The following is a 23,612-nucleotide window of genomic DNA, read 5'->3' as shown; positions in this document are numbered from 1 at the left end:
AGTGGCCTCTGGGCCCATGTGTTCGCAAGTCGTTGGCTGGTTGCTGCGCAGCGTGGGGTTCTCGCCCTGTGGCGTCCTCTGTGTGTCTCCCCTCAGGCTCCTTCAGGCTTCCTCCCCGCATGGCGGCCGCGCTCAGAGGCCCAGCGTCCTGGCGGAGGTTGTGGCCCCTTTATGACTTCCGCCGCTTTCTCTGGGAGGAGTCTGCAGGAGGAGCGTCAAAGGATCTGGGCACATGTGTGAAGTCGAACACAAGTGCCCGGAGACCGCAGCAACTCCAGGGCCTCAGGCCTGTTACCCCATGACCTAGCCGTGCCTGAGGTTCCCTGGGAAAGCCAACTCCCACCCAGCAGGGGCTGCCAGGCTCAGGCGTGGCCCTGCGGGGACAGCCCGGTGCCAACCAGAGCACCACCTCGGAGTATCTGTCTGTCCCTCTGGTCAGAGGACTCTGGTAAGGGAGGAGCTCTGAGGGCTTCCGGGAGTTCTCAGAGGTCAGCAGCCCAGGGCCAAATCCTTCATTCACTCGTGCGCTCCTGCACAAATCTTTCCGGAGTGTGTCTTGTGCGCCCACACACCCTTCCAGCGCGGATGGTCTTGGTAACAACAAAATAAGGCAACCCTTGTCTTCTGGGCCGCTCAGGGCAGAAGACAAGACTCAGGTGAGCCCGGACAGCCCTCCACACATTCATTGTACCTGGACAACCTTGAAGGACACGGCGGGGGGGCGGGGGGGGGGAGATGCCAGGAGGCCTCTCGCTGCAGTCCCTGCCCCGAGCAGGGGGCTGTGAGCAAGTCCGGGTCGCCCAGACCGCTAACCTGCTTCTGGGTTGACTTTGCTCCCCTGCCACTGCCCACACCCACTGGCTCTGAGCTCCTGGGAGAGGCAGGGAGCCACTGCCTGTGCCCCTGAGTCACGAGTGTAAAGTACGTCCAAGGCCTTGGCAGGACGGTCTGTGCAAGGGTAAGGTGTCATTAGGTGAACATTGAGAAATGCTGCTTTCCCATAGCCCCGTAGATAAAAGGTGGCAGCCTCCCAGCAGCCTTTTATTGCTCGCGCTGCTCTGGGGAGGGAGCTGCAGGTCCCAGGGCTGCAAGGCGGCGGGGTGCGAGTGTGAGCGCGCGTGTGCGTGTGCACATGTGTGTATGTGTGTGAGTGTGCGCGCGCGTGGCCTTCCGGCAGCTGGCCCCCCCACCGCACCGCACCCACCGCCCCCGGCGCGCCGCCCCCGCCCCTCGCTGGCTGGGTGCGCCCCGGGCCGCTGCGCTGCCGCCGCGCTCCCCCCGCGCTGGGAGGCGACCCCCGGCGCGCCCCGGGTTCAAAGGCCCCGCGCGGCGGCCCCAGCCCCTCCGGGGGGCGGGGAGGCGAGGGGGTGGTACGGGCGCCAGAAAAGCCCGAGCCCACAGCCGGTCCTGCGCAGGGATGGGCAGCGCGCTCTGAAGTGTGTGACCGCCGCCGCCAGCTTCTGGCCGGGGCCCGGGACGCAGCGAGCAAGCGAGCGCCGGCCTCGGACCCCGCAGCTGGAGGGCGAGGCCGCTGTGCCGGGCCCAGCGCCCTTTCTCGGCCACAGGAGTCCGTTCTCCCGGCCCGGTGCCCCGGCGCCTGATCGGGGTTCATGGAGCCGGGGCTGTGGCTTCTCTTCGGGCTCACAGTGACCTCCGCCGCAGGTAAGCGGGCGGGGCGGCGCGCTCCTCCCGGCGCGAGCGCACACAAAAGGACCCTGGGATGGGGGGCGCGGGGAAGGGTGCATTGTGCGGAGCAATCTCTGGCCTGGGCTCGCCACCCCTGGAGGCGCCTGGGGGTGGGCTGGGGGGCCGAAGCGGAGCGCCAACTACCCCGGGGGCTCTGAGGTTGCAGCCCACTGGCAAGCCAGAGATGGGGCTGGCCCGGTGGACTTGGTGAAGTTTTCATGAAGTTGGGAACTTTTCAAAAAGTTGGCAAACTATTCGGAAACTGTGCAAAAATGATTGCAAAGCTCTCAACGGGTGCAAATACCTTGCAGACTTTGCAGAAAGTGAAAATAGCTTGCAAGCTTTTCACCAAGTATGCGCATAACTTGTAATCTTTTAAGAAACCGCACATAGCTTTGCAAACTTTTCAGAACGTGTGGCAGAGTTTGGAGACTTTACAGAAAGTACAACTAGCTTGCAAACTTTGCAGAAAGTTTGGTTGTCCCCTTCCCCCAGGTTTTTGGGAATGATAGGTGTGTGTGTGGGGGGGGCTGTCTGCACGCTCAGGAGCCCTTCAATCTGCCTCCTGCAGGATTGGTGCCTTGCCCCCAGCCTGGGGACGCTGGCAGGAGCGGCGCGCCCGGGGCCCCCCCTGCAGACAGATCTGAGGGGGACATCGAGGAGACTGTGGCCACTACCACAGTGCAGGGTCCGAGTCCCAGAAGCCCTGGGCAGGAGCAGGAACCAGGTCGGTCTGGGGAGCAGGCGTCCAAAGGGGGTCCTGTGCACCACCGTGCAAGGCGCTGTACGTGCTTCACCTACAAGGACAAGGAGTGTGTCTACTATTGCCACCTGGACATCATCTGGATCAACACTCCTGAGTGAGTCAGCCAGCCCCGGGTGGTGGGAAGTGATTGGGAGGGCTGGCCCACATCTTCGCTCCTGGAGGACCTCATCCCATCCCCGCCGGGTCAGCCCGGAGCCCGCCTTGGCACAGCCTCCAGCTCTTGCAGGGCCCTCCTGCCAGCTCACGCCTGGTCTGCAGGTCAGGGCTGTGACTCCCATCCCCTCTGAGGGCCTGGCCTGGGAGAAACCCAATCTTGGAGTTTCTGATCTGGTGGAAGGGGGAGCCCTCCCTCTGAGAGAAATGAGCTGGCCAGAGGGATTAGACACCTGAGAAGTCCTTCTTCGATGGAGGAAAGTTATCTCCTGCCCCAGGGGCTGAGTGGGCCCCCCTCCCGACCCTGCCAGGCTCCAAGGAGTTTCAAATTCCTTGAAAGCAGCCTGCTCTCCAGAGAGCACAGGGGTGGGCTTGGCAGGGTCTGGTGGAACCTTCCCAGGAAGGGTGAAATTCCACGGTACCAGGCTCCTTTCTTCCCGGGGCTGGAGTGCCGACTGGTCCTGCCACAGGCTGACCCCTGTCACCCACTGTAGCACCCTGCCACTTCCTGTATAGATGGCCTCTCCTCCTCCCTTCCAGCCCCGGAGAACTCTCACCGTAGGGGTGAGGCCAGTGCCACCGGGAGTTCTGGGGTCCGCCTTGCTGTGAAGTCAGCCTTCCTCCACGGCCATAGGGTCGAGAGTGTTCTATCGGGGGGGGGGGCTGCGACAATGTCTCCCATTCACTTACTCCATCTGGGGACCTCCCTCTGCAGACACATCACCTTACCAATAGTAAAGAGGACTTGACCTTGCTCTGATTACCTGCCTTCTGGGTTTGGCCATCCTGACCTCATGGGACTCCTGCTGGCGGCCCTACTGGGGATTCTTATGGAGGAGCTAGTGGTGAATGGGAACCTTTTGCTGGGAAAGGCAACTTGGCTGCTATGTTTGGAGCCACCTTGATTCAGGTCCCCATATGGCTTCCTTCACCCCTAAACCTCTGAGCACACTGGGTGACAGCTTCAATGGGCTCACTTACCCACCTTGTTTCATGAGCACCTGCAGAATGAGTGGCCGAGGAGGGTACACCTGAGGGGTTGAGTAGCTTTCAAACCAGATGACAGGATCTCCAAGCACATCTGGGGTAGGTCTGGAAAGTGACCTCATTATGCCAGAATGGCAGACAGGGCTGACTTCACTAAACCACCTTGATACTTGCTCAGGGTCCCAGGCTCAGAAGGACCCCTGCTCGGTTTAATGCTGTCTTGAAATTCTTAACACTTTTTGAACGAGATGCTCCATGTTTGCATTTTATCCTGGGCCCCACACATTCTGTAGCTGACCCAGATGTCAGAGCTTGCTTGCCAGGCTGTGTCTGACCAGGTTCGGGTACGCAGTCAGCCCATAGCAGGGAGGACGCAGCCCCATCTTCGTGGGGAAGAAGAAAGTGCTGTGCAGTGGGGGAGGGGCTCCGGGATGGGGCTGTCATCAATTGCCTTCTCAGACAATGATCAGGGTCACTTCTTGCAGCCCCATCACCCTGACACTTGTCCTTTCTGATACCTACAGTCCTGGCATCATGATCTGACTAAAGTATCTTCACAGAATTGAAGGGCTGTAGCACAGGATAGAGTCTTGCCTTTGCTAGCGTCCCAAGCTGTGAATATAGAAGAAGAAAGCAAAGCCAACCGTATTAAGGACAGGGGGCCTGAGACGGAGGAAAGAAGGAGGGGAGGAAGGAGAGGGTTTGGAGACTACCTCCATTCTCTGCTTGTTGCCAGGCTCCCGGCACCGGCTGGAGGATTGATTGCTTGAAACGCGCCCAAGAGGCAACACAAACTCCCTCTGATCTGTTTGAAGCCCTAGCTCGTCATTCCGAGTTGTCTTATATGAAGTCATGGACCTTTGACTTCTTCTGGGCCAGCCAACTTGCTGACGTACCCCCTCACAGTTTGATTGACCTCTTCCCCTCGTTCCTGACCCTGATTCATTTTAAACACTAGGAAAGAAGGATTAAATATGGTGTTGAGAGTTCTGTGTACAGCAAAAATGACAACAGCCAGACGAGCATTTTGAAGTTAGACAAGCAACATAGTTTTTATAAGGAAGATTTTTCCAGATGCTCTTTCTCTTCTCTTCCTCCCCCTGCCCACCCTTGCTTGCCTCTCTCCTTCCCTTTCTTTCCTTCCTTCCAAAACTCAGATTTGGAGACAGGTCCATTTGCTATCTTTAAACAACTTGGACGAGTTTGCAATGTGAGAAAATGGGCTCTAGGGACAGGGAACGTAGGCCTTTGGAGAAATGGAAGAATGAAAAAATGGCCGAATTGAGCTAACAGGACAACAGTGGAGAGTAACGAGGTCTTTTCTAGGTTCCTGTTTGTTCCCACCTCCTGTTGTAGACCCTCCCAGTCTGTGGAAGCTTCTCCAGCCTGTGATGTGCACGCAGGCTCTGCCGCTGGCCGCGCGGAGAACTGTAGGGCTCTTAAACCTCATGCCTACAGGGAGAAGCTTGACTTTGGGTGATTTTTCAGCTCTTGGTGTCTTTCTTCCTACTGCCCATCCTGTCGCGTGAAGATAGACCCCACAGTCCTGCTCTCCTCGGGAGGACATTACAGGGTGACAGACGCCCTGGGAGTGTGATCACTCACGCTGTGTGTAAAGACGTAAAAATTGCAGGTGGGATGTGCAGGGTACCGCCGAGACCCTTTGTGCACCTTCCGTGCAAAGTCAAAGTCTGGTGAGGGCCCGAGAGACCAGGTCCTCCCGAAGTACCTTGTGGCTGTAAGAGCTGAGCATTTCTGGCTCTCTCACAACCCCCCACATGCTTCCTTCTTCCAGACCCGAGCTTGCTTAGCCCTCGCTGCCTGCACCCAGTGTGTGCGAGACGTTCAGTAATGCTGGCTGGACATGCTTCCTTGTCTTCACTGTCACCGAGGTTCTGGTCTCCAATGCTTTCTCCCAGAAACGAGGCTTCTTGTTCCAGGGTGCGTGAATGCTCTCCAGAGGCCCGAACAGCCCAGCAGACACGTGTGGGAATGTGGGTTTTTTCAGGGGTGTTGCCCATAACTTTCATTGTAGCCTCCAGGAAGTCTGTGGTCCCAAAGGGGAACCAAATGCGTCCTGGGCCTGCGGAGGCTGCTGAGGCCACAGCTGGTCCGTGGCACAGTGTGGTTTTCATAACTTTCTTTGGCCGTGTTAGGGCGCTCCCGCCCCTCCCCCCAGTAATCCCATTGTTGCCAACAAAAACAAAAATAAAACTCCAAATCAGAGAAAAAACACATCCCACCTTAGGATCATGGAAAGTTTGCCAAGAATAAGATGACAAGGGAGAGGTAGTGAACAAGTAGTCCACACGCTTACATGCTTGTACACATGGGGCTGTTCTCCACAAGTCCTTGAAAGCCAGGAGTCACAGCGGGCAATTGTGTTAGTCAGGGTCTCCGGGGAGACAGAACTCACAGGACGTGTGTGTGCACACGTGTGTGCAGACATGTCTGTGTAAATACACACACATACGTACACACAGCAGTTGATGTTGCAGCCTTCACTCTGCAGGGAGAATTCCTTCCTCTCCAGGCACCGCAGGTCTTTCCACGAAAGCCTTTGACTGATTAGACAAGGCCCACCCACATCGTGGAGGGTAATCTGCTTTACTCAAAGTCTGCTGATTTAAATCTTAATCACATCTAAAAAAATACCTTCTTGCAACATCTAGACTGGCATTTGACCAAACATCTGGCTGTGGTGGGCCAGCTAAGTTGACACATAAAATTAACTCCTCTGTTCCGGCCACCATGCACCTGGTGGAAGAGTGAGCCACCCACCAAACGACACCCAGCAAGGAGCTCCTCTGTGTTCCACCCACTCTGTTCCCAAGAACTGAGAGGACCTGCCATCTGCTAATCCCTCCAAGCCCACAATGAGGGAGAGGCACTGAGTGCTGTGATGGGGACCATGTTTTCCACACAAAACTCTGAGCCACGTGAGCTGACCAGGAGGAATGTATTTATGAAAAGAGTGGTGTGGATGTTTGCAGTCTCAACTGTGGTGGAAAATCCGGGATCTACAACGCCTCCTCGTGGGAAGGCGCCAGACCCAGGCGCTCTGTTCCGTGTCCTAGCTGACAAGCTGAGTGGCCTGGGTGTGCTGCCCCCTCTCCCAGCACCCCTGGGGTAAAGCGTCAGTGCCAGTCTGACTCTGGAGTAGTGACCTCACACGATGACCGACCTGCCTGCTTCAAAGCATGCCTCACAGACTCAGTCCAGCAAGAGTGACTTTGTTTCGCGTTCTTTTCCTCCCCAAAGAAATAGAGTAAAAAAAAAAAAAAAAGTAATAATGGTAATTAAAAAAACATTGAAACTTGTGTTTTAATGTATTTTGCCACAAAAAGGCAACAATGTCACAGATTCATCTTTGCCCCTTTGTTGTTCAAGAAAGCCATGTTCGCATTTCCAAGAAGGGGCATTTCACATGTTAGAACGTTCCAGTGAAGTGGATGGATCGCGAGCCCCGGGTCCTGCTGATAGGAGGCCAGATGTCCCCATCCTCTGTGCGATCCCCCCAACCCGTGAGTCAGGACTGGGAGCACTGCTGCTGGAGATGAGCGGCTCGGGCAGGGGCATGGAGACTTTCTGGCCATCGTGAGAATCCCAGCGCCGCGGATGACGACGATGATGGTGGCCGATGCCGACGCAGAGTGAAGACGAGACATAGAACCTGGTGAACCCTCCGTGTGGTGAAAACATGACCATCAGGATAACTGTGCGGCCTCGGGTCCGTGTAAACCCACCTGGGCCAGGGGCGGGCCTGCCTGCCATACCCCGTTCTGTGGTTGGAGGGCGCTAGTGAGTAGGAAGTGCTTTCTGCAGGACTGCTGCGGGCACCTCCCTGGACCATCCACCCCAGATCACGCCCCGGCTCAGGGAGTAGCACTGAGCGAACTCGAGCTTGGGAGACGGTCTATTAGCATGCCATTAGCATAAGGTGTACAGACCTGGGGGAAAGGTGTGCCTGGCTGCCTCCGCCGCTGATAAGTAGATTGATAAGGACACGCTGGCCAAAGGTCGGACCAGGCTTGATGAGGTTTGGTCCCGCCCTTTCTGCCCCTCCTGTTTTCCATTGCTTCCCTCCGCCCTTGGTAGATCACTGGAATGTTTGGGGCTCGGTGTTCCCTGTAGGCACTGGCCTGGGGCTCCCTCCGTTAGTGGGGTGGTGCAGGCAGCAGCTGGCGTCTGGCCTTTCAGGATAACATGAACAATCAGTTTAGAACCTGTCAAGTGCTTCCTGGTGAGGGGTCTGTTTGCGTTCTCCTGTGCTGCCTGGAGTGAACACCGAGCCTTGGGGTTTGTGGACGGAGGACCCTGCCCCAGGGCCTGGAGGAGACGCTCTGCACACTGGTTTACAGAAACCATTCGCGTTACACTTGTGAGAAGGACTCAGGAGAGAAGCTGCTCGTGGCCAGACTGGATGTGAGTTTGGATGCGGGGTTCTGACCGATGATGGTTTTGCTCAACTTTGTGGGAGTTTGTCTCCCCACGTAACCATTTCTGTGTCCTTCGAAGTCTGGTAAAGAACCCGTTTTGAGTTCAGGTAGCGTATCTCCGAGGACACTTCACGGCAAGACAGGTCTTTAAAAGTAGAGGACCTTGGGGCTAAATCTCAGTTTGTTGGAGAGGTCGGCACACACCAGGTGACCCCACTAGAGGGGTCACGGGGACCGAGAGCCCCCTTCTGTGCCGCGGGGTGGGTGTGCAGGAGCCGAGGCGGGGCAGACCGAAACGAAGCCGGTCCCCACGAGAGAGCGACTTGAGGCGAGGGCCAGTTTGCTTTGTAGCAAGAAGGCTTGGAACGAAGGGCTTGACCCGGTGTGACCCCGGGGGGAGAATTTGGGTTTCTGGTAGATGAAAGGGACCTCACAGCTGGGAACTTGGCCTTAAATCTGAAGGCAGGTGAAAGGCTCTGACATCTCTGGTGTGGTTTATTCCTGCAAGAATTTAAAACAAAGGAAGCCGGGAGCAAACAGCGCTTTCCTCCCAGAGGCCCCGCGGCTGAGCTGGAGCCTGGCCCCGCTCTCTGCTCTCCCGCCCCGCCAGCTGGGGACCCACAGAACCTCCGCACCTTTCATACCTCCAGGCGGCCCTGTGGAGAGCACGCTTGGCCTCTGGCATGAGGAGGCAACCCGCTCTCATTGTGTCATGTTTCCGACGGAATCAGTTCCTTCAAACTGGACGTGCACACACTTTGCCCTGCTCGGGATAGGAGCCCATCTTAGCGCGAACGAAGAGCTGCTTGTCCAGACACAGCTTGGGGTGCGTTGAAACTCCCGCATCCCCGGCAAGTGTTGCTCAAATGGACTGACAGCAGGACGGGGTATCACGTTGCCCTTCTCAGCTGTGCCAGCTGGGAGCCTTGGGGAGCCCAGAGCTTTTGGAGAACTTGCCCGAAGTCCAGGAGGCATGGGCCTTCTCTTCTTTGACGTTCTGCTCAGCCCTGAGCAGGACGCCTCGGTAGACAGTAACTCTAGAACGAGGCAGCCAGAGAGCCCTGTGGCCTGGGCCAGTAACTAAAGAAATGAAACAGATTCATTTCAGGAATCCACGAGAGACGCGGAGGCCAACGTGACAATGACACGAATGGCCCAGAGTAGAGACACTTCCACCTCTGACTCGGGGAGTGTGATAATTCTGCCGAAAGTCAGAAGCAGGTCAGTGAGAAAGCAGAGGTGTATGTCTCTTTCCCGGACTGTTTTCCATGGGTTTCTTTGCAGGGTCGCGGCTGGGGTGAGGCCGATAACACACTCCCCCAGGTAGGGTCTTCAGGGATCTGCCCAAGAGCCCGTCATCAAGATAAATGAATGTTAATGCAATATTTTTAAAAAATTAAAGCAGAAAATTAATCATCAACAAAACGTCACCATGTATAATAAAGGCAGGATCCCACAGTGTGCGTGCCCGCCTTGCCTCCCTCACCTTGCCCGGATCCCAAGATCGGGTTCTCGTGTGGGGGTAAAGCCCGTATCTCAACAGGGACTCGAGTATTCCCAGTTTGAGGTGAGTGATCGGTGCATCAGAGCTACAAGGACACGACCCAAGGACGCAAACAGCTAGATTCGGAGGAGAAGGAGTCTTTGTTAGAGTTCCGCTGGTGAGTGTGTCTTTGTTCGGTAGCATTTTTCATCCCTACAGTGGAATCGGACAGTTAGCAAGAGGGTCTTCTCTTGCTTACTGTGGATTATTTAAAGGATGTAGGGTGGTGTCTGTATTTTCTTTTTTTATCCCTCTGCAAATCTCCCCCCGTCCTTAAAAAAGTACCTGCTCCTTATTTTATGGCCACTCTTTCCACTCCTGGGAACTATTTTGAGCCACATCTGTCTGCAGCTTTGCATAAACTTCTAATGAGGCCATGCCAGACAGACGTGGAATTGCCTACATTCGACCTGGAATCTGTTAGGGTCACGGAGGGGGGGTGGCTGGGGAGAGAAACTCCAGCCTTACTCCCGTGCACACGTTGGGGCCGCACCAGATGGAGGGGAAACCAGCTAATCTGTGGGATTCCGTAGACGGTTTCATTCCCCACATAGTGTTGGAGTTTGTTTCCCCAACTTCTTTTTTGAGCGGGAACTCTTGGCGATTTCACACCATACTACAAGCATAGAGCATTTTTCTGTTCTCCTTTCCTTTGACCCTTCGTGCCTCTGAATCTCCTTGAGCGGGCACGTGCCCGAGTTCGGGAGGGATATGCCTGCGTTCTAGGGAGCTGGCAGCGTGAAAAAGTCTGTGGCTTGAGTGTTATTTTTAAGCTTGTTGATACGGTGATAGGACACAACAGAATAGGCCAAAGTGTTGCAAGTACAGGCGGCGAGCCCCGGGGCCTCTTGGCTTGGGGGGCCGGGATCCCACATTTAGCTGTGGTTTTATTGCTGGAGTGAAGGGTCACACCTGCTCCAGCAGCCGTGCGGTTTGGAGACCAGGGGACGCGGGTGTTTTGAAAATCTCTAGGTGGAATGTGGAGCTGGACAGACATTTCCAGATACCCAGATGGCCCTTTCCTTTCTCAGGCCCAGAAGGCAGGTGCTCCCTGGGGACTCTAACTTCACTGAGCTAGTCTTCCATTTGGACCAGAAACCTGGGTCCACCTTGTGTCACCTCGGGGGCCTGGGCCACTTGTGCAACCTGGTGTCTCCATGTCACGGGGGTGGCCACCAGGAGCTCCTAGTTCTTCCCTTTCCATCTTGAGACATCTTCTCTCCAGGAAAAACCCTCTAAGATGGGCCAGTTGAGGGCAACAGTCGAAGTCCAAGAAATCAGCCAAGAAATCAACACATATGGGGGATCGGGAGTGGGCCAGAGGTAACGGCTAACTCAGACCTCGGTCCTTCCTTCCCTCATTCATTCAACACGTCTGTTGCTGAGATGTCGAGGGGTGAGGCACACACTGCGTCTGCAGCCCTGGGTGCAGAGTGAACAAACAGAAAGGATCAGTGATTCCAGTTGGAAAGGTCAGTTTTGCTGACCCCAGGGGACGAGAAGCCAGCCACACTTGGAGTTGAGATGCAGAATCGACCCTCATTCTGGCTCTGATGGTGGGGCTCCGTGCTCAGCAGACCCCGAACGTGCCTATGATTCTGGTAATATTCCCAAACAGCCAAGTCCTGGATAAATCCAAACTTCCTTATATTTTTTCCCCCTTGGTGGGAGAGTGTCCCCCCCCCCCTGCAAAGTCAACCACCAACACACAGCCCATTGCTCACTTTTGATGTTTCCAAATACTGTAGGCTCATTGGCTGTTTGGGGGGGCTGCGGGAGGAGGACTTTCCACATGGGCGGGGTGAGCAATCTCTGCCTTGGCGTCTTCCAACTTTAAGATGCAAGGATTTTCTGCAGTGGAAGCAAAGCTACAAATTGCCAGTTCGCTTTACATTGTGTAGGGTTTGTGGAGTCGTCCTTAGAACGGGAAAGCCTGTGTGTGTTTTCGGCTTGTATAACCAGGTTGCGGAGGAGCTGTATTTCCTGGCCTGTTTTCTTTCCTGGAGGCTGCAAGGGCCCCCTGTGGGTTGTCTGGCACGAGGCCTGGCCCGCAGCGGACTTGCACAAGCGTTTGATGAGTGGACGAGGAATAGTTCGAGGGAGGGTGAGACTTTGAGGTGGTCAGCCGAGAGTCAGGAGCTGGGCTCTGAGCCGCTTGAAACGGAGGACAGTGCGTGGTGTGCTTGCATTCACCTGCCCAAAGGACAGTATGATCCAAGGCAAACATTTCACAGGGGGCACACCTGGGAAGAAAGGACTCCAGCCAGCTTCGTTTGCTGGGTTTTGTCCTGATTCTGAACCCACCCATTTGTGTTTTGTTGCAATGAAGAAATCTCTGCTCGTCCCCAGCAGCGGGAGACGCTCTGGGTCTTGCTATTAAATCCGAGAGATCGCGGTCACTTCTGTCTCAAGTAAGTGAGTTCCGGAGCAGCCAGCCGTCACTGGTCACAAGCCACGGAACACCTGGTCTAGCTAAGGTGGCATCAGAGACGTTTATGGGGAGGACGTGGACTGGGGGGAATAAGCCGCTCCAGCAGCGGGAGAGGTACCCAGACGGGGCCCAGGGGCAAGACAGATGGACAAGGCAGGGTGGGGCCACTGGGCAAAGGCAGCTCCAGAGTATTCTCGGATGTTGCATTGCCTCACTCCGGCGTCTTGGGAGAGATGGAGTCTCACTTGCCCAACTGGGGTCACCTGTGAGTCCTTAGACAGGGGCAGGTGAGGCACATTGATGGAGGGACAGATCATTCCCCGAGGAAAGAGAAGCTCTTGGATTCCAGGAGACAAAAGCCACCAACGTTGGACTCGGGCTCTGGAGAATTCCGGGCTTTCAAGTCCTGAGCTGGTGCCTGCTGCCTCCTCGCCTTTGCGCTTAGCAGGTGTGCAGGGAGCCTGTGCACGGGAGGCCTGTCGTGACACACTGGCCCTGTGGAGAGTGACCCCTGCTGTTGTAGCGGTCAGAGCAGTGCTCTCACCTGACACTCTCTCGGGTTAGGGGGACAGAGGCAGGGAGTGAAGGGGAGCCACACTTTCTTCCTCGCCCAAGAGGCAATTTCTCCGCTTGGGGGAGCAGGGCAGTGGTGCTTGCTGCGGAGGGAAATTATTAATAAAGTCCGAGTCGGAAAGCGCGCTGGGCTTGAGAAGGTGTTCTCAGCGGAGCAGTCGGAGGTGTCTGATGGCCACTGGTGCCTGTCTGCAGCGGGACGGTCCTTTCTGTCCCTGCCCGCCGCGGGGCCGGTCCTCAGAGGCCTGCCTGCTGTACCGTATGTCCCTGCACCCTCGGGCGATACTGCCTTCGCTTTTCCCGTTTCAGAAGGCAGAGCGAGGACAAAGGAAGTAGGTCATCCAGATGACATTCCGACCGAAGTGAGAACGATCCCTCCGCTCTCTCCGCCACGGAGGCGCTCAGCCGAACGTGGGCTTTTTACGTTGCCAACAACTGTATTTATAAAAATAGGATCGCGTACTGATTTTGTCAGTCCGTCCTATGACCTCTCTGGCTCTGCTCTGTGGGACAGCCCACCAGACCTGGGGGTAAACTCAGATGCCCCACGAGGACCAGGCTGGTGACAAGAGTGAGCACTGAAGGAAAGGTGCAGATGCCCCGGGAGTGGCAGGGGCTGGGGCAAAATGGAGCGTTTATGCCCGTTGCTGACTCTGGCGCTCAGCGCCAGACGATCGCTGCCGTGTTGGAGAGCGGGGCTGATGGGAGCATAGCTTCTGGTTATTAAGGAAAAGCTACGAGTTGGGATGTTCACGTGAAATTTTCAAAGTAAAAACAAAAAAACAAAAACCAACCCTCTGTTGATTGGATGAAACCCAGAAAATGTCTATTTGCTAACCTTGTAGTAGCTTAAAACTCTCTGTGTGGGGGCCCACTCGTCCGGCTTGTTCCTGGACGGTCCCCAGAGTCTAGTCCAGTGCCTGCACATCGAAAAGCCCTGGGTGGAGACTTGTTGCCTGCCTCTCAGTGGGGCTGGGGGGATTAAAACTGGGTTTTCAATGGCAGTTTGATAAACTTTCCCGAGAAATTAGATTTTGACCAGTGAGTCTCTGCTGCTGCTCTGGCTGGCCTCGTTGAATGTCTGTGTCTCTCATTTAAACCTCAGGTATCGAAGCCAGTTTCCTGATCAGAAAGATGGAGGTAATTAATTCATTTGTGAACAGGTAACACTGAACTTAAAAACAACTTAAAAATCTTAGGGGGAAAAAAAAAGCCAACTTTCCTTATTTAAAAACTTCTTGCAGAGAGAAATCAAGTGCTTTCAGTGTGAAATGCAGATGAAGAATGAATACAGGGGATCTGGAAGTTTAATAATTAATAACATTTATATATGACATTTGGGCAAAGCGGTAAATAAGGAACACTGTCATGAAGAAGACTCTGGCATCGCCGTCTCTGATCAACAGTGACTGTATGGAGGTTGCGGGACAGTTTATTACACAGACACAGCGGGGACGTCGCATATGTAGGTACGCGGGAGGCTCTTGTGTTTTGTCTGAGGGCATTTGGGTTGATCTCGTCTGCTTCTCTTTCGTGTGTAGCTCTGTGTTACAACTGAAACATGAACAGATGGAGGAGCTGCCTACTTTCTACTAAGAATCGCGTTCTCCAAGCCCTACTGTTCAACAGTAGCTACACCAACGGGTTGGACAGTGTGCTGGTCAAAGGTTCTCAGCCGATTTGACTTCATTTCCATTGTTCCACCGTAAGGTCCTTCCAGTTCACTGTTGGGGAAACGTTAGAACATGAAACGGGCACCAACACAAATGAAGCCCAGATGCTTCTTAGATGGGCGGTGCCGATGAACGGAGCAGCCGGAAGGAAGCATGGCAGAGAATGGCGTTGTTGTGCCATAGGGCGCTCTGATGCCTTTATTACTTGGTCACGCATCTCAAATGCAGGCCGGTTAGGTGGCATTTTTCCGCCTGATAACAACTCCTTGAATTCCCAGACTAAATAAGCACAATGAGAGCTATCACGCATTTACTGTGCCAGCCCTTTGCTAACTATGTTACATGCAGTGCCGAGTGTCAGTCTGGCGAAAGGCCCTCTTTCCTAGACCAGGCGGCTGTCCAGAGGGTGGAGTGGTCATCACGTAAGGGACTTACAACCTAATGATGGAGTCACCGGCGAACCTTTCTCTGTGCACCTTGCGCATAGCTGTAGATATTGGCTTGTCGTGTTTCCTTTACCTGGTTTTATACCCCAATAGCACGTGAACTCCTGAAGACCTTTCTATCTCCCCATCACACTTAGAATAATGCTAGAGACACACACGTTCATACGTGTATGGTGTGCTTGGCAAATGTTGGCGATTCTTTGTAATGCATTTTGTGGTTATTGCACTTCTCAGGTTGGAAAGAATCCAGTCTTACCAGACCAGATGATCTCACAATTACTCCCAGTTTCTCAGTCAACAGCCTCCATTTGCTCAATCTTGTGCCGGGTCCACGGCACGTACAAATAATGAAGACGAGCCTTCTACTTTTGAGGAGCTGGTGGTCCACATTTAAATCTGGACAATGAAGTCCCCTGCCCTGGGCCCTGTGGGTTCGAGGGCTGCCTCTGACCCTCAGCCCTGGCCATGTCTCCCACTCTGTGGGACTAAAAGTGTACCCCTTCTCGACGGATTTCCAGGTGTCCAGGATCCTGGACTCCTTTACCCAAATGTCCCCGAGCCCACTCCCAGGGCCTGTGCAGGTAGGTGTCTTTCAGAGTCTGACACCAAGGGACAGAACAGAGCCCCAGGCACATCTCCCTAAGTCCACAGGGTGGCCAACGGGTGGATGAGGCCCCTCGGTGAGGACAGAGTGGGTGGAAGAGAGGGTGCTGAACCTCCTTGCGTGGCCACATTCCTACATCGAACTCCAGGGAGCCCCAGAATTCTAAAGTCAAGCCTGGACTTCAAGGTGTTTTAAAGCCGTATTTGTTCAGGTAGAAGGATCGAACTGTCTTAATTAAGAGCTTATCAGATTGATTTAAAACCTCCGAACTGTGACCCATGGGAGGTGGGCCTCGGTTGGAACTTGTGAGCTCTTCTGTGGTCTGGGCCACCTTCTAAACCCTCAGTCGCTCAGCTTCCATCTTCCCCCACCCCCTCCTGAGGTCAGCCCCCTGAGAGCACTCTTGGACCCCCAGGGCTTGGAGCAGGGTTTTCTCATCCTGCCGTGGGGAAGAGGATGGGGCTGTGCCTCTCTGTAAACACTCTTTGAAAATTGCAAGGGCTCATTTGCATACGAGCTCTTTGCATTTGGCTGCCGAGAAAGCCTTAGCATTTCTCTATTAACAAACACCTCGTTGTTGCCTCGTTTCCTTACTTAAAACACTCTGGAGTGTTTTCACTGAAGTCGAGGGGCTCTGCACACCCAAAGGCACAATCAGCTGACAGCAATTTCAAAATTGCAGGTCTTGCTGTTGATGGAAAAATGGGAGCGTGGTTATTCCTGTGTGTAATTTTCACCAAGAAATGGGGACTGGGTTTAATGTCAACACTTTGAGATCTAATGCAGCCCTGTTACTGGAAAAATATACCTTTAGCCAAGCCTGACTTACAACAGGGTCTGCATTTGTTTCGCCCCCATGCCCCCCAGCCCGTTCCTGAGAACAAATGGGGTTTCAGCACAGGTTGGGCTCAGACCAGGACTGGACCGTGTTGCTTTCTCTATTTTGGGGGCACAGACTGCTCAACACCGGGTCTTCCTTGAGGGCAGGAGGAACCCACCTTCTACCGATCGGGAAGGAACCCAGCACAGCGCAGAGCACGAGCAAGGGAATGGGGTGGCAACGCCCCATTCGCTCTGGCCTCCAACCCAGCAGGGGAAAGTTGGTTCGGGGCATCAGGGCATGGAGGATCGCCAGCCCCCCCCCCCCAGCTGGCCCCTACCACCCTGAAATGCTCCACCATGTGTGTTTCAAATTAAAGTAAATCCAATTTGATTGTATTTTGAAAGCGCAAAGAGGATGTCAGAACCCCTTTGAGGCGGATGTTGGTGATACTCCTTGGGGCTCACAGAAACCAAGATGGTTCATCTTGGAAAACCAGGCCATGTTGGAACAGTAACTTTCGGCCACAGAAGTTTCCTCTGGTAATTAGCAATTTGTCCCCTAGTCCTGTTCAGTAGTGCTAATGAATCAAGCTGATGAAATATGCTTTTAACTTTTTTTTTTTAAAGATTTTATTTATTTATTCGACAGAGACAGAGACAGCCAGCGAGAGAGGGAACACAAGCAGGGGGAGTGGGAGAGGAAGAAGCAGGCTCATAGCGGAGGAGCCTGATGTGGGGCTCGATCCCAGATCGCCGGGATCACGCCCTGAGCCGAAGGCAGACGCTTAACCGCTGTGCCACCCAGGCGCCCCTTTGCTTTTAACTTTTTCCACCACACTGCCGCCTGGCAGTCTTCTGCCTTCTCTGGAGAGTGATGGTTTGGATACACATGAGCATAAGAAACAGACCACTGTTAATCGTTCCAAGTGACACACCATCACCCTCTGCCCGGCTCCAACCATAAATGAGATTGGTAAATAGCTTCAGACTTTCTTTAATAAGACTTTTTAAATAAGCTTTTTCCCAAGGCCAGTTCTGTCCTTGGCTGTGTCTTACAGGGCGCCGGGGATCCTCTTGATGTTTGTGTCTTCGAGGAAGCAGTCTTGGGGCCAGAATGCGTCTGTAATTACGTTTGTGTATTCCCGTTAGTGCAGATGGCGAGGCGACGTGCACACAGAAGACATTGGGCATCAGGCCTGCAGGGCGCACCCGGCTGGCCTTGGGCTGGGGACTGGGCAGGCCTCTTACTGGTAGGGAGGACCAGACCCAGGCGCTCTGCACCAGCCTGTGCGAGCCTATGCGTCCTTCAGAATGTCCTTGTGCCGGGCTTGGGAGACAACCCAGGTCTGCCCTCGAAAGGCTCCCGACTCAGGGGCACTGAAAGTGTGAGAGGGTGGGCCCAGGGGAATGCTGACCTTTCCTCCCCCAGGGTTCCGCGCCCCCCCGCCCCCGTCTGTCCCCTCTGCCCCAGGGCACTTTTGGGGGGCTTGGGGAAAATGGGTAAAGATTGCCTGCAGATGCTTCCTGATACCCACAGCGTGGGGGAGCATGTGGACACCAGATCTGGAGGTGTCCCTGTACCCCATCACTCCTGCCATGTCCACGGTCTCCCAGCGCCCACCAGCTCCACGAAGAAGGCCCGAGTGGGGAGTCCGGGCGTGCTTGTGCGCACGTGGCCCTGACGCTGCTCTGTCTTTTGCAGACGGACTGTGCCCTATGGACTGTCCAACTACAGAGCAAGCTTCCGAGGAAGGAGGTCCACAGGGCCGTTCCCGCAGATCCCACAGCCCTCCAAGTGGACACTGCGCTGCGCCTGTGTGCAGAGCCAGGACAGTGCCTGCTTGCACTTCTGTGCCCGCACCCTGGCTGTCAGCAGGTAAGACGCCACGTCACACTCATCCCCGAGGATCTGGAGCTCCGAGCGAGAGGGCGAGATGAGACCAGAAGAGTCTGACGGCTGCGCGGGGCGTGGGGTGTGATGCAGGGGTGTGGGGCGTGGTGTGGTGTGGCGTGGCGTGGTGAGGTGCGGGGGGGGGGGGGGGGGGGGGCGTGGCGCGGGAGGGCTTGGCCACGCCCTGGCTGGTGTGGTCCCGCAGGCTCTGCACAGCACATGGGAATCCTCTGCTCCAGGAGGGTGGGTCCAGCCCCCTTGCTGCCTTTCAGAAAGAGCCCGCAACGTGGCCGAGGCCGTGTCTGGTCTCCAGACCCACTTCTGGAGTGCCCGGCACTTCGCCAAAATCTGCATAAGTTGCCAACATTTAAAAATTGAAGAATTACCCACCCCTGCCAAATGTGTATTTTTAGCTTCTTCAAAAACAGCAAATGGGACCATCTGGTCCCACGGGGTCCCACATCCCCTCCTGGTGGGTAGAGGCTGGAACCACGTGGGGACTGCTCACATCTGGGGAGACGTGCTACATGCATTCACCTGCATTCCCCAGCACCTTACTTTGGGGACCCCAGTAACCCTTGAGTTTGAGACCCTGTAGCCTCCTCTGGCTGCTAAAGAGAAGTCTGTGAGTCTGTGTGGGCCTGAATAAATGAGCAGACCCAGGTTTGACCCCGGGTGGCCATTCACATTGGCATTCACTCACTGGGCAGGTGCCGTAGTGGTCAGGGACCCAGGATTCTCTGTCGGAAACCCCAGTGCCAACCTCATTTTCTTCTTGGCTTCGTAACATCCGATGAATAACTGAGGAGCCAGTCGCCGTTGTGCTTTGGTAGAAATCCACCCACAGTGTTCTCCACCTTAGGAAACCGTGCCTGGCTCAGATGTGGTCCCTCGGGAATGCACTGATGTGCCCATGCGTGGGGAAGAGGAAGTCCCAATTTGACACTGAAAAACCAGGCACGTGGACACGCAGGTTGATTCATTAAAACCAGCCCTCTCCCCACAGGAATTCAAGGACAGAAAAACATCCTGGAAAAGAGGAAGAGCCAGCCAGCGGTGCCCACGGAGGCCTGCGTCCAAGGAGGTGAAACTACTTTCTGAGACGTCACACCCTTGGGGATATGGAGGATGTGAGGGTGGCGTGTGGTCGAGAGGACAGCCGGTGGGAGCCCCAGCACGCACGGGGTGCTGCATCCACAGGGGACCGGGCCTTTGGTAGATTGTCTGGGGTCAGAGCAGGCCGAAGCTGTGGACAGTCACTGTCATTGCCCTGCCCCTGGCCAGCCACTCTTGGTCATTGGAGCTGACCCCTTGCGTCCCTCGTAGCTTTACAGCAGTGACATCTGGCTCTGGATTTTGCTGGGCCCAGACACAGCTAGCTGGCCATTGCTGCTCAGAGACGAGCCTCCCCCCCACCCCAACACCCCCGGCTCATCTACCTGGGCCCAGGTATCACTTTTTCTGGAAGCAACATGGGGTCGTTACCAAAAAAAAAAAAAAATCCTCTCTTCTTTTCAGCAGCTGACTCTGGGCAGAGGTGAATCACAGCAGCTGGCCTTCACAGCAAGCCCCCCGTGCCCCCCATTGGTTTTATTATTTTTTTTAACCTGCTTGTCTTTTTTGTATGAGAGATTCTGAGGGTCTCCTGTAGCCAAACCACGTTTGTCATTCTATCAATCAGAAATTGTTATTAATGGCTCGCCTACACATCTACAATGGGATGGTAATTTATGTCCATAATAATAGCCTGGAGGTGGCTGGGGTTCCTACAGGGACTGATCAAGGGAAGATTACACCATGCTCGGTATACAGGAGGCTTTCCAAATCTGTGGCAGTGGCTTCTAGGCACCCAGAGAGATCCGTCAGCATCCGTAATACAAACGGAGGGGAGGGGCGGGCGAGGAGGCAGAGAGAGGCCCCAGGAGAGCGCGAGCCAGGCCCCAGCTGGTCCCTGCCTTGCCTTTTCGGTCTTTTTTTCCTTTCTCTCTCTTCTCGCCCCAAACCCACTCCTCTCAGTGAGGGCGGGATGTGATGAAAATCACTCATCCTTTGCATCATTTATTCATCTACTCATGCATTCATTCAGCAAAGATGTGTCGCGCACCTGTGACGCACGGGGCACTGTTCCAGAAGTTGGGGACGGCACGGAGGGAGGCAAAGGGTCTGTCTCTGCGGAACTTAAATAGTGGGGAAGCGGGCAGAAGACGGATACGGTCTCCCCCCTTATCTGCGGGGCGACGTTGCCAGGCCCTCAGTGGACGCCTGGAACCACGGACACCACAAGCCTTGGATGTACTGTGTCTTTCCTCCACATACACACCCATGGGAAAGTTTGATTTATAAATTAGGTACAAAAGCGAGTGACAACAGTAACCAACAATCGACTAGAAGAAGCATTACAGTCTACTGTAATAAAGCTACGTGAATGTGGTCTCTCTGTCTCTCTCGAAACACCTTGGTCTGCACTCGCCTTCCTTGGGACGAGGTGACGTGAGCTGAATACGTGGGCCTGTGACGCAGCGCGAGGCTGCTAGGGACCTTCTGACACTGTGTCAGAAGCAGGGACATCTGCCCTGGGCCGTGGCTGACTGCGGGTAACTGAAACCACAGATACGAGGGGACCACTGTACATAAAAGAATAGAGTGAGCTGTGTGAAGGAGAGCAGGAAGGCTGGGTCAGGATAGAAGTGCTGGCGGTGGTTGCAGTTGGGGATTGGGTGGACAGGGTGGTCTCCCCGAGCCGGTGACATTGGCTTAGAGACCTGCAAGTCAAGGGGTGAGCCAGGGGAATGAGGAAGGGGAAGAGATTTCGGGCAGGGAGAACAGTAAGTGCAAAGATCCTGTGGTAGGGACGTGCTAGGTGTGTTCAAGGAAGGCAAGAGAGCCCTGCCCGGAGAAAGTACGAGGCTGCTTTTGCTGTTGCTGCTGTTACTGTCTGTTGCAGGTGCAGGAGAAGAGGAAGGTAGCACAGGTGCCCCCCTGGGGCCTGGAAAGGTGGTTCTTCCAGATCTTTACAATTCACGTCAAGCTCTTGTAGGAAGCTTTATTCGGGAAGAAAAGTCTTTTATAAGACACGGTCCTTAATTTCTTGCAAGACTCAAGCTAGTCATTTCCAGATTCACATTCTCAGAGTGGAAGCTTGCCACCATCCCGAGCTTGTGATAATGGAAGACGTGAGCAGGCTGCAGGGCAGCTCCCAGCTGTGTGGTGTATTCACACCTCCCTGGGTGGGTGGCCAGCTCTGAAATTGCCAAGAAGCGCTGGTGAGAAGGTCCAGTTCAAAGCAGGGACTGGAGCTAGAGAGGGAGTGGGGAGAAGTTACCTTTTTCAGCCAGTGAGGACCCCACTGCACCACATACCTTTCTCGCTCTCACCCCTTTCTCAAGACGGGCTAAAGTCAGGGACAGAATGAGCAGGCCTTGGCCTCCAGCCTCAAATGCTTGCCTGGCAGCACCCCCCCGCCCCCCACATTCTGCCTGCTGCTCTGCTCTGTGAGGAGCCCCTACCGAAGCAGGCCTGCGGCACCCCGTTTCAGGGACCCTCCCTCCCTGCTCCTTACCACTGCACATTCCCACCTTTTGGAGGACAAGGAATGAGTTTTGCCCTGGGGGAGAAAAACCCACCCACAGGGTCCTCACTTAACAATACAGCCCTACCCCAAGAATGCCCCCGTCCAAAGGACCGGGATTCTCTAATGGGTAAAATGATCCCAGATGTGCCCCAGAGCCTGACGCCCACGGCTCAGGTTTCATGCAGGAAATTGTTTTTGGAGCGGTATGGCACATTGGAAAGCCACTCGCTGGCCGTCGCCTTCTCCTGGAGAGTAAGTGGGCTCCAAGCTGACTTTGCAAATGTGGACACGTGTCCCCTTGTACCCAATGCAGCAGGTGACAGGAGCACCGGACAGTTGCGTTCTGACATGAGCAGGCACACGGTGGGAGCTAGGGAGGGCGCCGGGCATCGATTAGGGATGCGGGCCTTAGCTATACAGGACTTGAGGACTTCGAAGCTGATCAGAAATTTCCAGCTATGCGTGGTACCCACCAAAAGAGTATGTCTTCAAAAAGAAAGAATGACGTTTGTGATGTTTGTGACCAGGAAAGGAGTAAATGAGTATCTGTGGGCTTTGAACCCGGGCAGGCGGCTGAGAGTCTGTCCTCGATCTGGGACTGACCTTCTGTGCCCCTTGTGGAGAGTCAGGCCGGTCCACCGCGGGCCGTGGTCGCAGAGCGCGTCACAGAAAAGGCAGCTGGCGGCAGCTCCCGGCCGTTTGGGCGAGTATTTGCTTTCATGAATAAATGTGGATCTTTGGGGAATGGCTTCAAAATAAGCCACAAATGCAAGCTCTTTGTAAATTATGTAAATTCCTATTTATCTATATAATTGGCAATCACTGGGGATTGTAATGCCATCAGTTCACGATCTGTTTCAGCTGCGCTTTTACGTCCGGCCCGAGATTACCGTGCCTGTCTGAGAAAGTGATGCGGCGGCAACGGCACCGGTGGGGGAGGGCTGTCCCCCTCCCCCAACCCCTCCACGCCCCACCCCCAGCCGGCAGAGAGATGAGTATCCGAGTTTGAGGCACGCCCAGGTCACCATTTGAGAAATTTAAGGTGGTGGGTGACAGAGTCTTGGCCTTAACCAAATGTTAAGTTCTCCATGAGTATTTCGTAAGTTATTATAGGTATAAAAGCGAGTATCTATCATGCAGCAGGAGGGACTGGTTTGCTAGCAGGAGCGTGTATAGTTTAGAGAAGCAATTATTTATTGTGAGCCTGTTCTGTACTCAGTTCCTTAATGTGGATCTGTCCCGAGTAAAGCCACTGTATATATATATAGATGTTAAATTGTGTTCTGAACCCAAACTCCTATTCCTTAGAGCCTGAATCACATTTTTACAACGCATATGCACTGTTTGGCTCTGTGGCAAGATGGTATCTTGGAGAGAAATTCATTCGTTGTGCTAACACTCAGAAAATACTAACTGTCAAATGCATAATAAAAAAATCTAGAAGTTTGCTCTGATTTGTGGGTTTTTCTCGCTGGTCTTATATGCATGGTTACACATCAACTCTTCATGGAGCTCTGGAGAGCGTGGAGGGAGTTACAGTCCAGGAAGTAGAATCCATCCAAAGTCAATTATGGAGGGAGGCGAGCATGGGGCTGCTTGAATTTTAAGGAAGGAGCGGGATTTGGGGACTATCTGAGGAAGATCAACAATTCAAGGCAGTCGGGAAGAGAGAAATTTGGGGAGAGCATTGGCTCCTTCCCCTGGCACTGTCGCGTTCGCCTTGGTAGCTCACAGAGCTTGCTCCGTGGCCCACAGGCCACGGGAATGTTGGGACAGGAGTCCGGGGACAGGGCAATCACAGCCAGCAACCAGAGGTTGACCTGGTCAGCCCTTGAGATGGTCATTTTATTTTGCTTTGCTGCTTACAGTTCTCAAGAACTAGCAGCCACAAGTGACCACATTTTGTTTGATCTCCTCCATTCATTGCAATGGTTTTAAGCCTTTAGGACAACGAGGGCGTCTCGGGGGTTGGAAGTGTCAAAACACACTTGGGTTTCTTCATTTTCTTCCCCCTCCCCTTCCTTTCT

General features: G+C 54.5%; 1 protein-coding gene across 3 annotated transcripts; it reads left to right on the top strand.

The window, feature by feature from the left end:
- Positions 1 to 1,342: 1,342 nt before the first annotated feature.
- Positions 1,343 to 23,029, top strand: EDN3 (endothelin 3). 3 transcript variants are annotated; one of them, XM_057312453.1, is made up of 5 exons: positions 1,343 to 1,662; positions 2,258 to 2,546; positions 17,826 to 17,999; positions 19,021 to 19,098; positions 19,536 to 23,029. In XM_057312453.1, the coding sequence occupies exons 1-5, from the start codon at positions 1,611 to 1,613 to the stop codon at positions 19,537 to 19,539; spliced, it is 597 nt and encodes a 198-aa protein (XP_057168436.1). In that variant the 5' UTR covers positions 1,343 to 1,610; the 3' UTR covers positions 19,540 to 23,029. The 3 variants fall into 3 exon arrangements, with proteins under 3 accessions (XP_057168436.1, XP_057168435.1, XP_026359615.2); XM_057312452.1 differs by having other exon boundaries at positions 19,533 to 23,029; XM_026503830.3 differs by having other exon boundaries at positions 1,344 to 1,662; positions 19,021 to 23,029.
- Positions 23,030 to 23,612: the final 583 nt, after the last annotated feature.

Source organism: Ursus arctos, unplaced genomic scaffold (assembly GCF_023065955.2).
Source record: "Ursus arctos isolate Adak ecotype North America unplaced genomic scaffold, UrsArc2.0 scaffold_16, whole genome shotgun sequence".
In the NCBI taxonomy this organism is placed as follows: Eukaryota; Metazoa; Chordata; class Mammalia; order Carnivora; family Ursidae; genus Ursus; species Ursus arctos.
The sequence above is the reverse complement of the archived record's forward strand: the minus strand, read 5'-3'. Positions and strand labels throughout refer to the sequence as shown.

Coding starts and splice junctions, on each gene's coding strand:
- EDN3 (XM_057312452.1), top strand. CDS start 1,611: ATGGAGCCGGGGCTGTGGCTTCTCTTCGGGCTCACAGTGACCTCCGCC. Junction 2,547..17,825: donor ATCTGGATCAACACTCCTGA/GTGAGTCAGCCA, acceptor TGTCTTTTGCAG/ACGGACTGTGCCCTATGGAC. Junction 18,000..19,020: donor CGCACCCTGGCTGTCAGCAG/GTAAGACGCCAC, acceptor CTCTCCCCACAG/GAATTCAAGGACAGAAAAAC.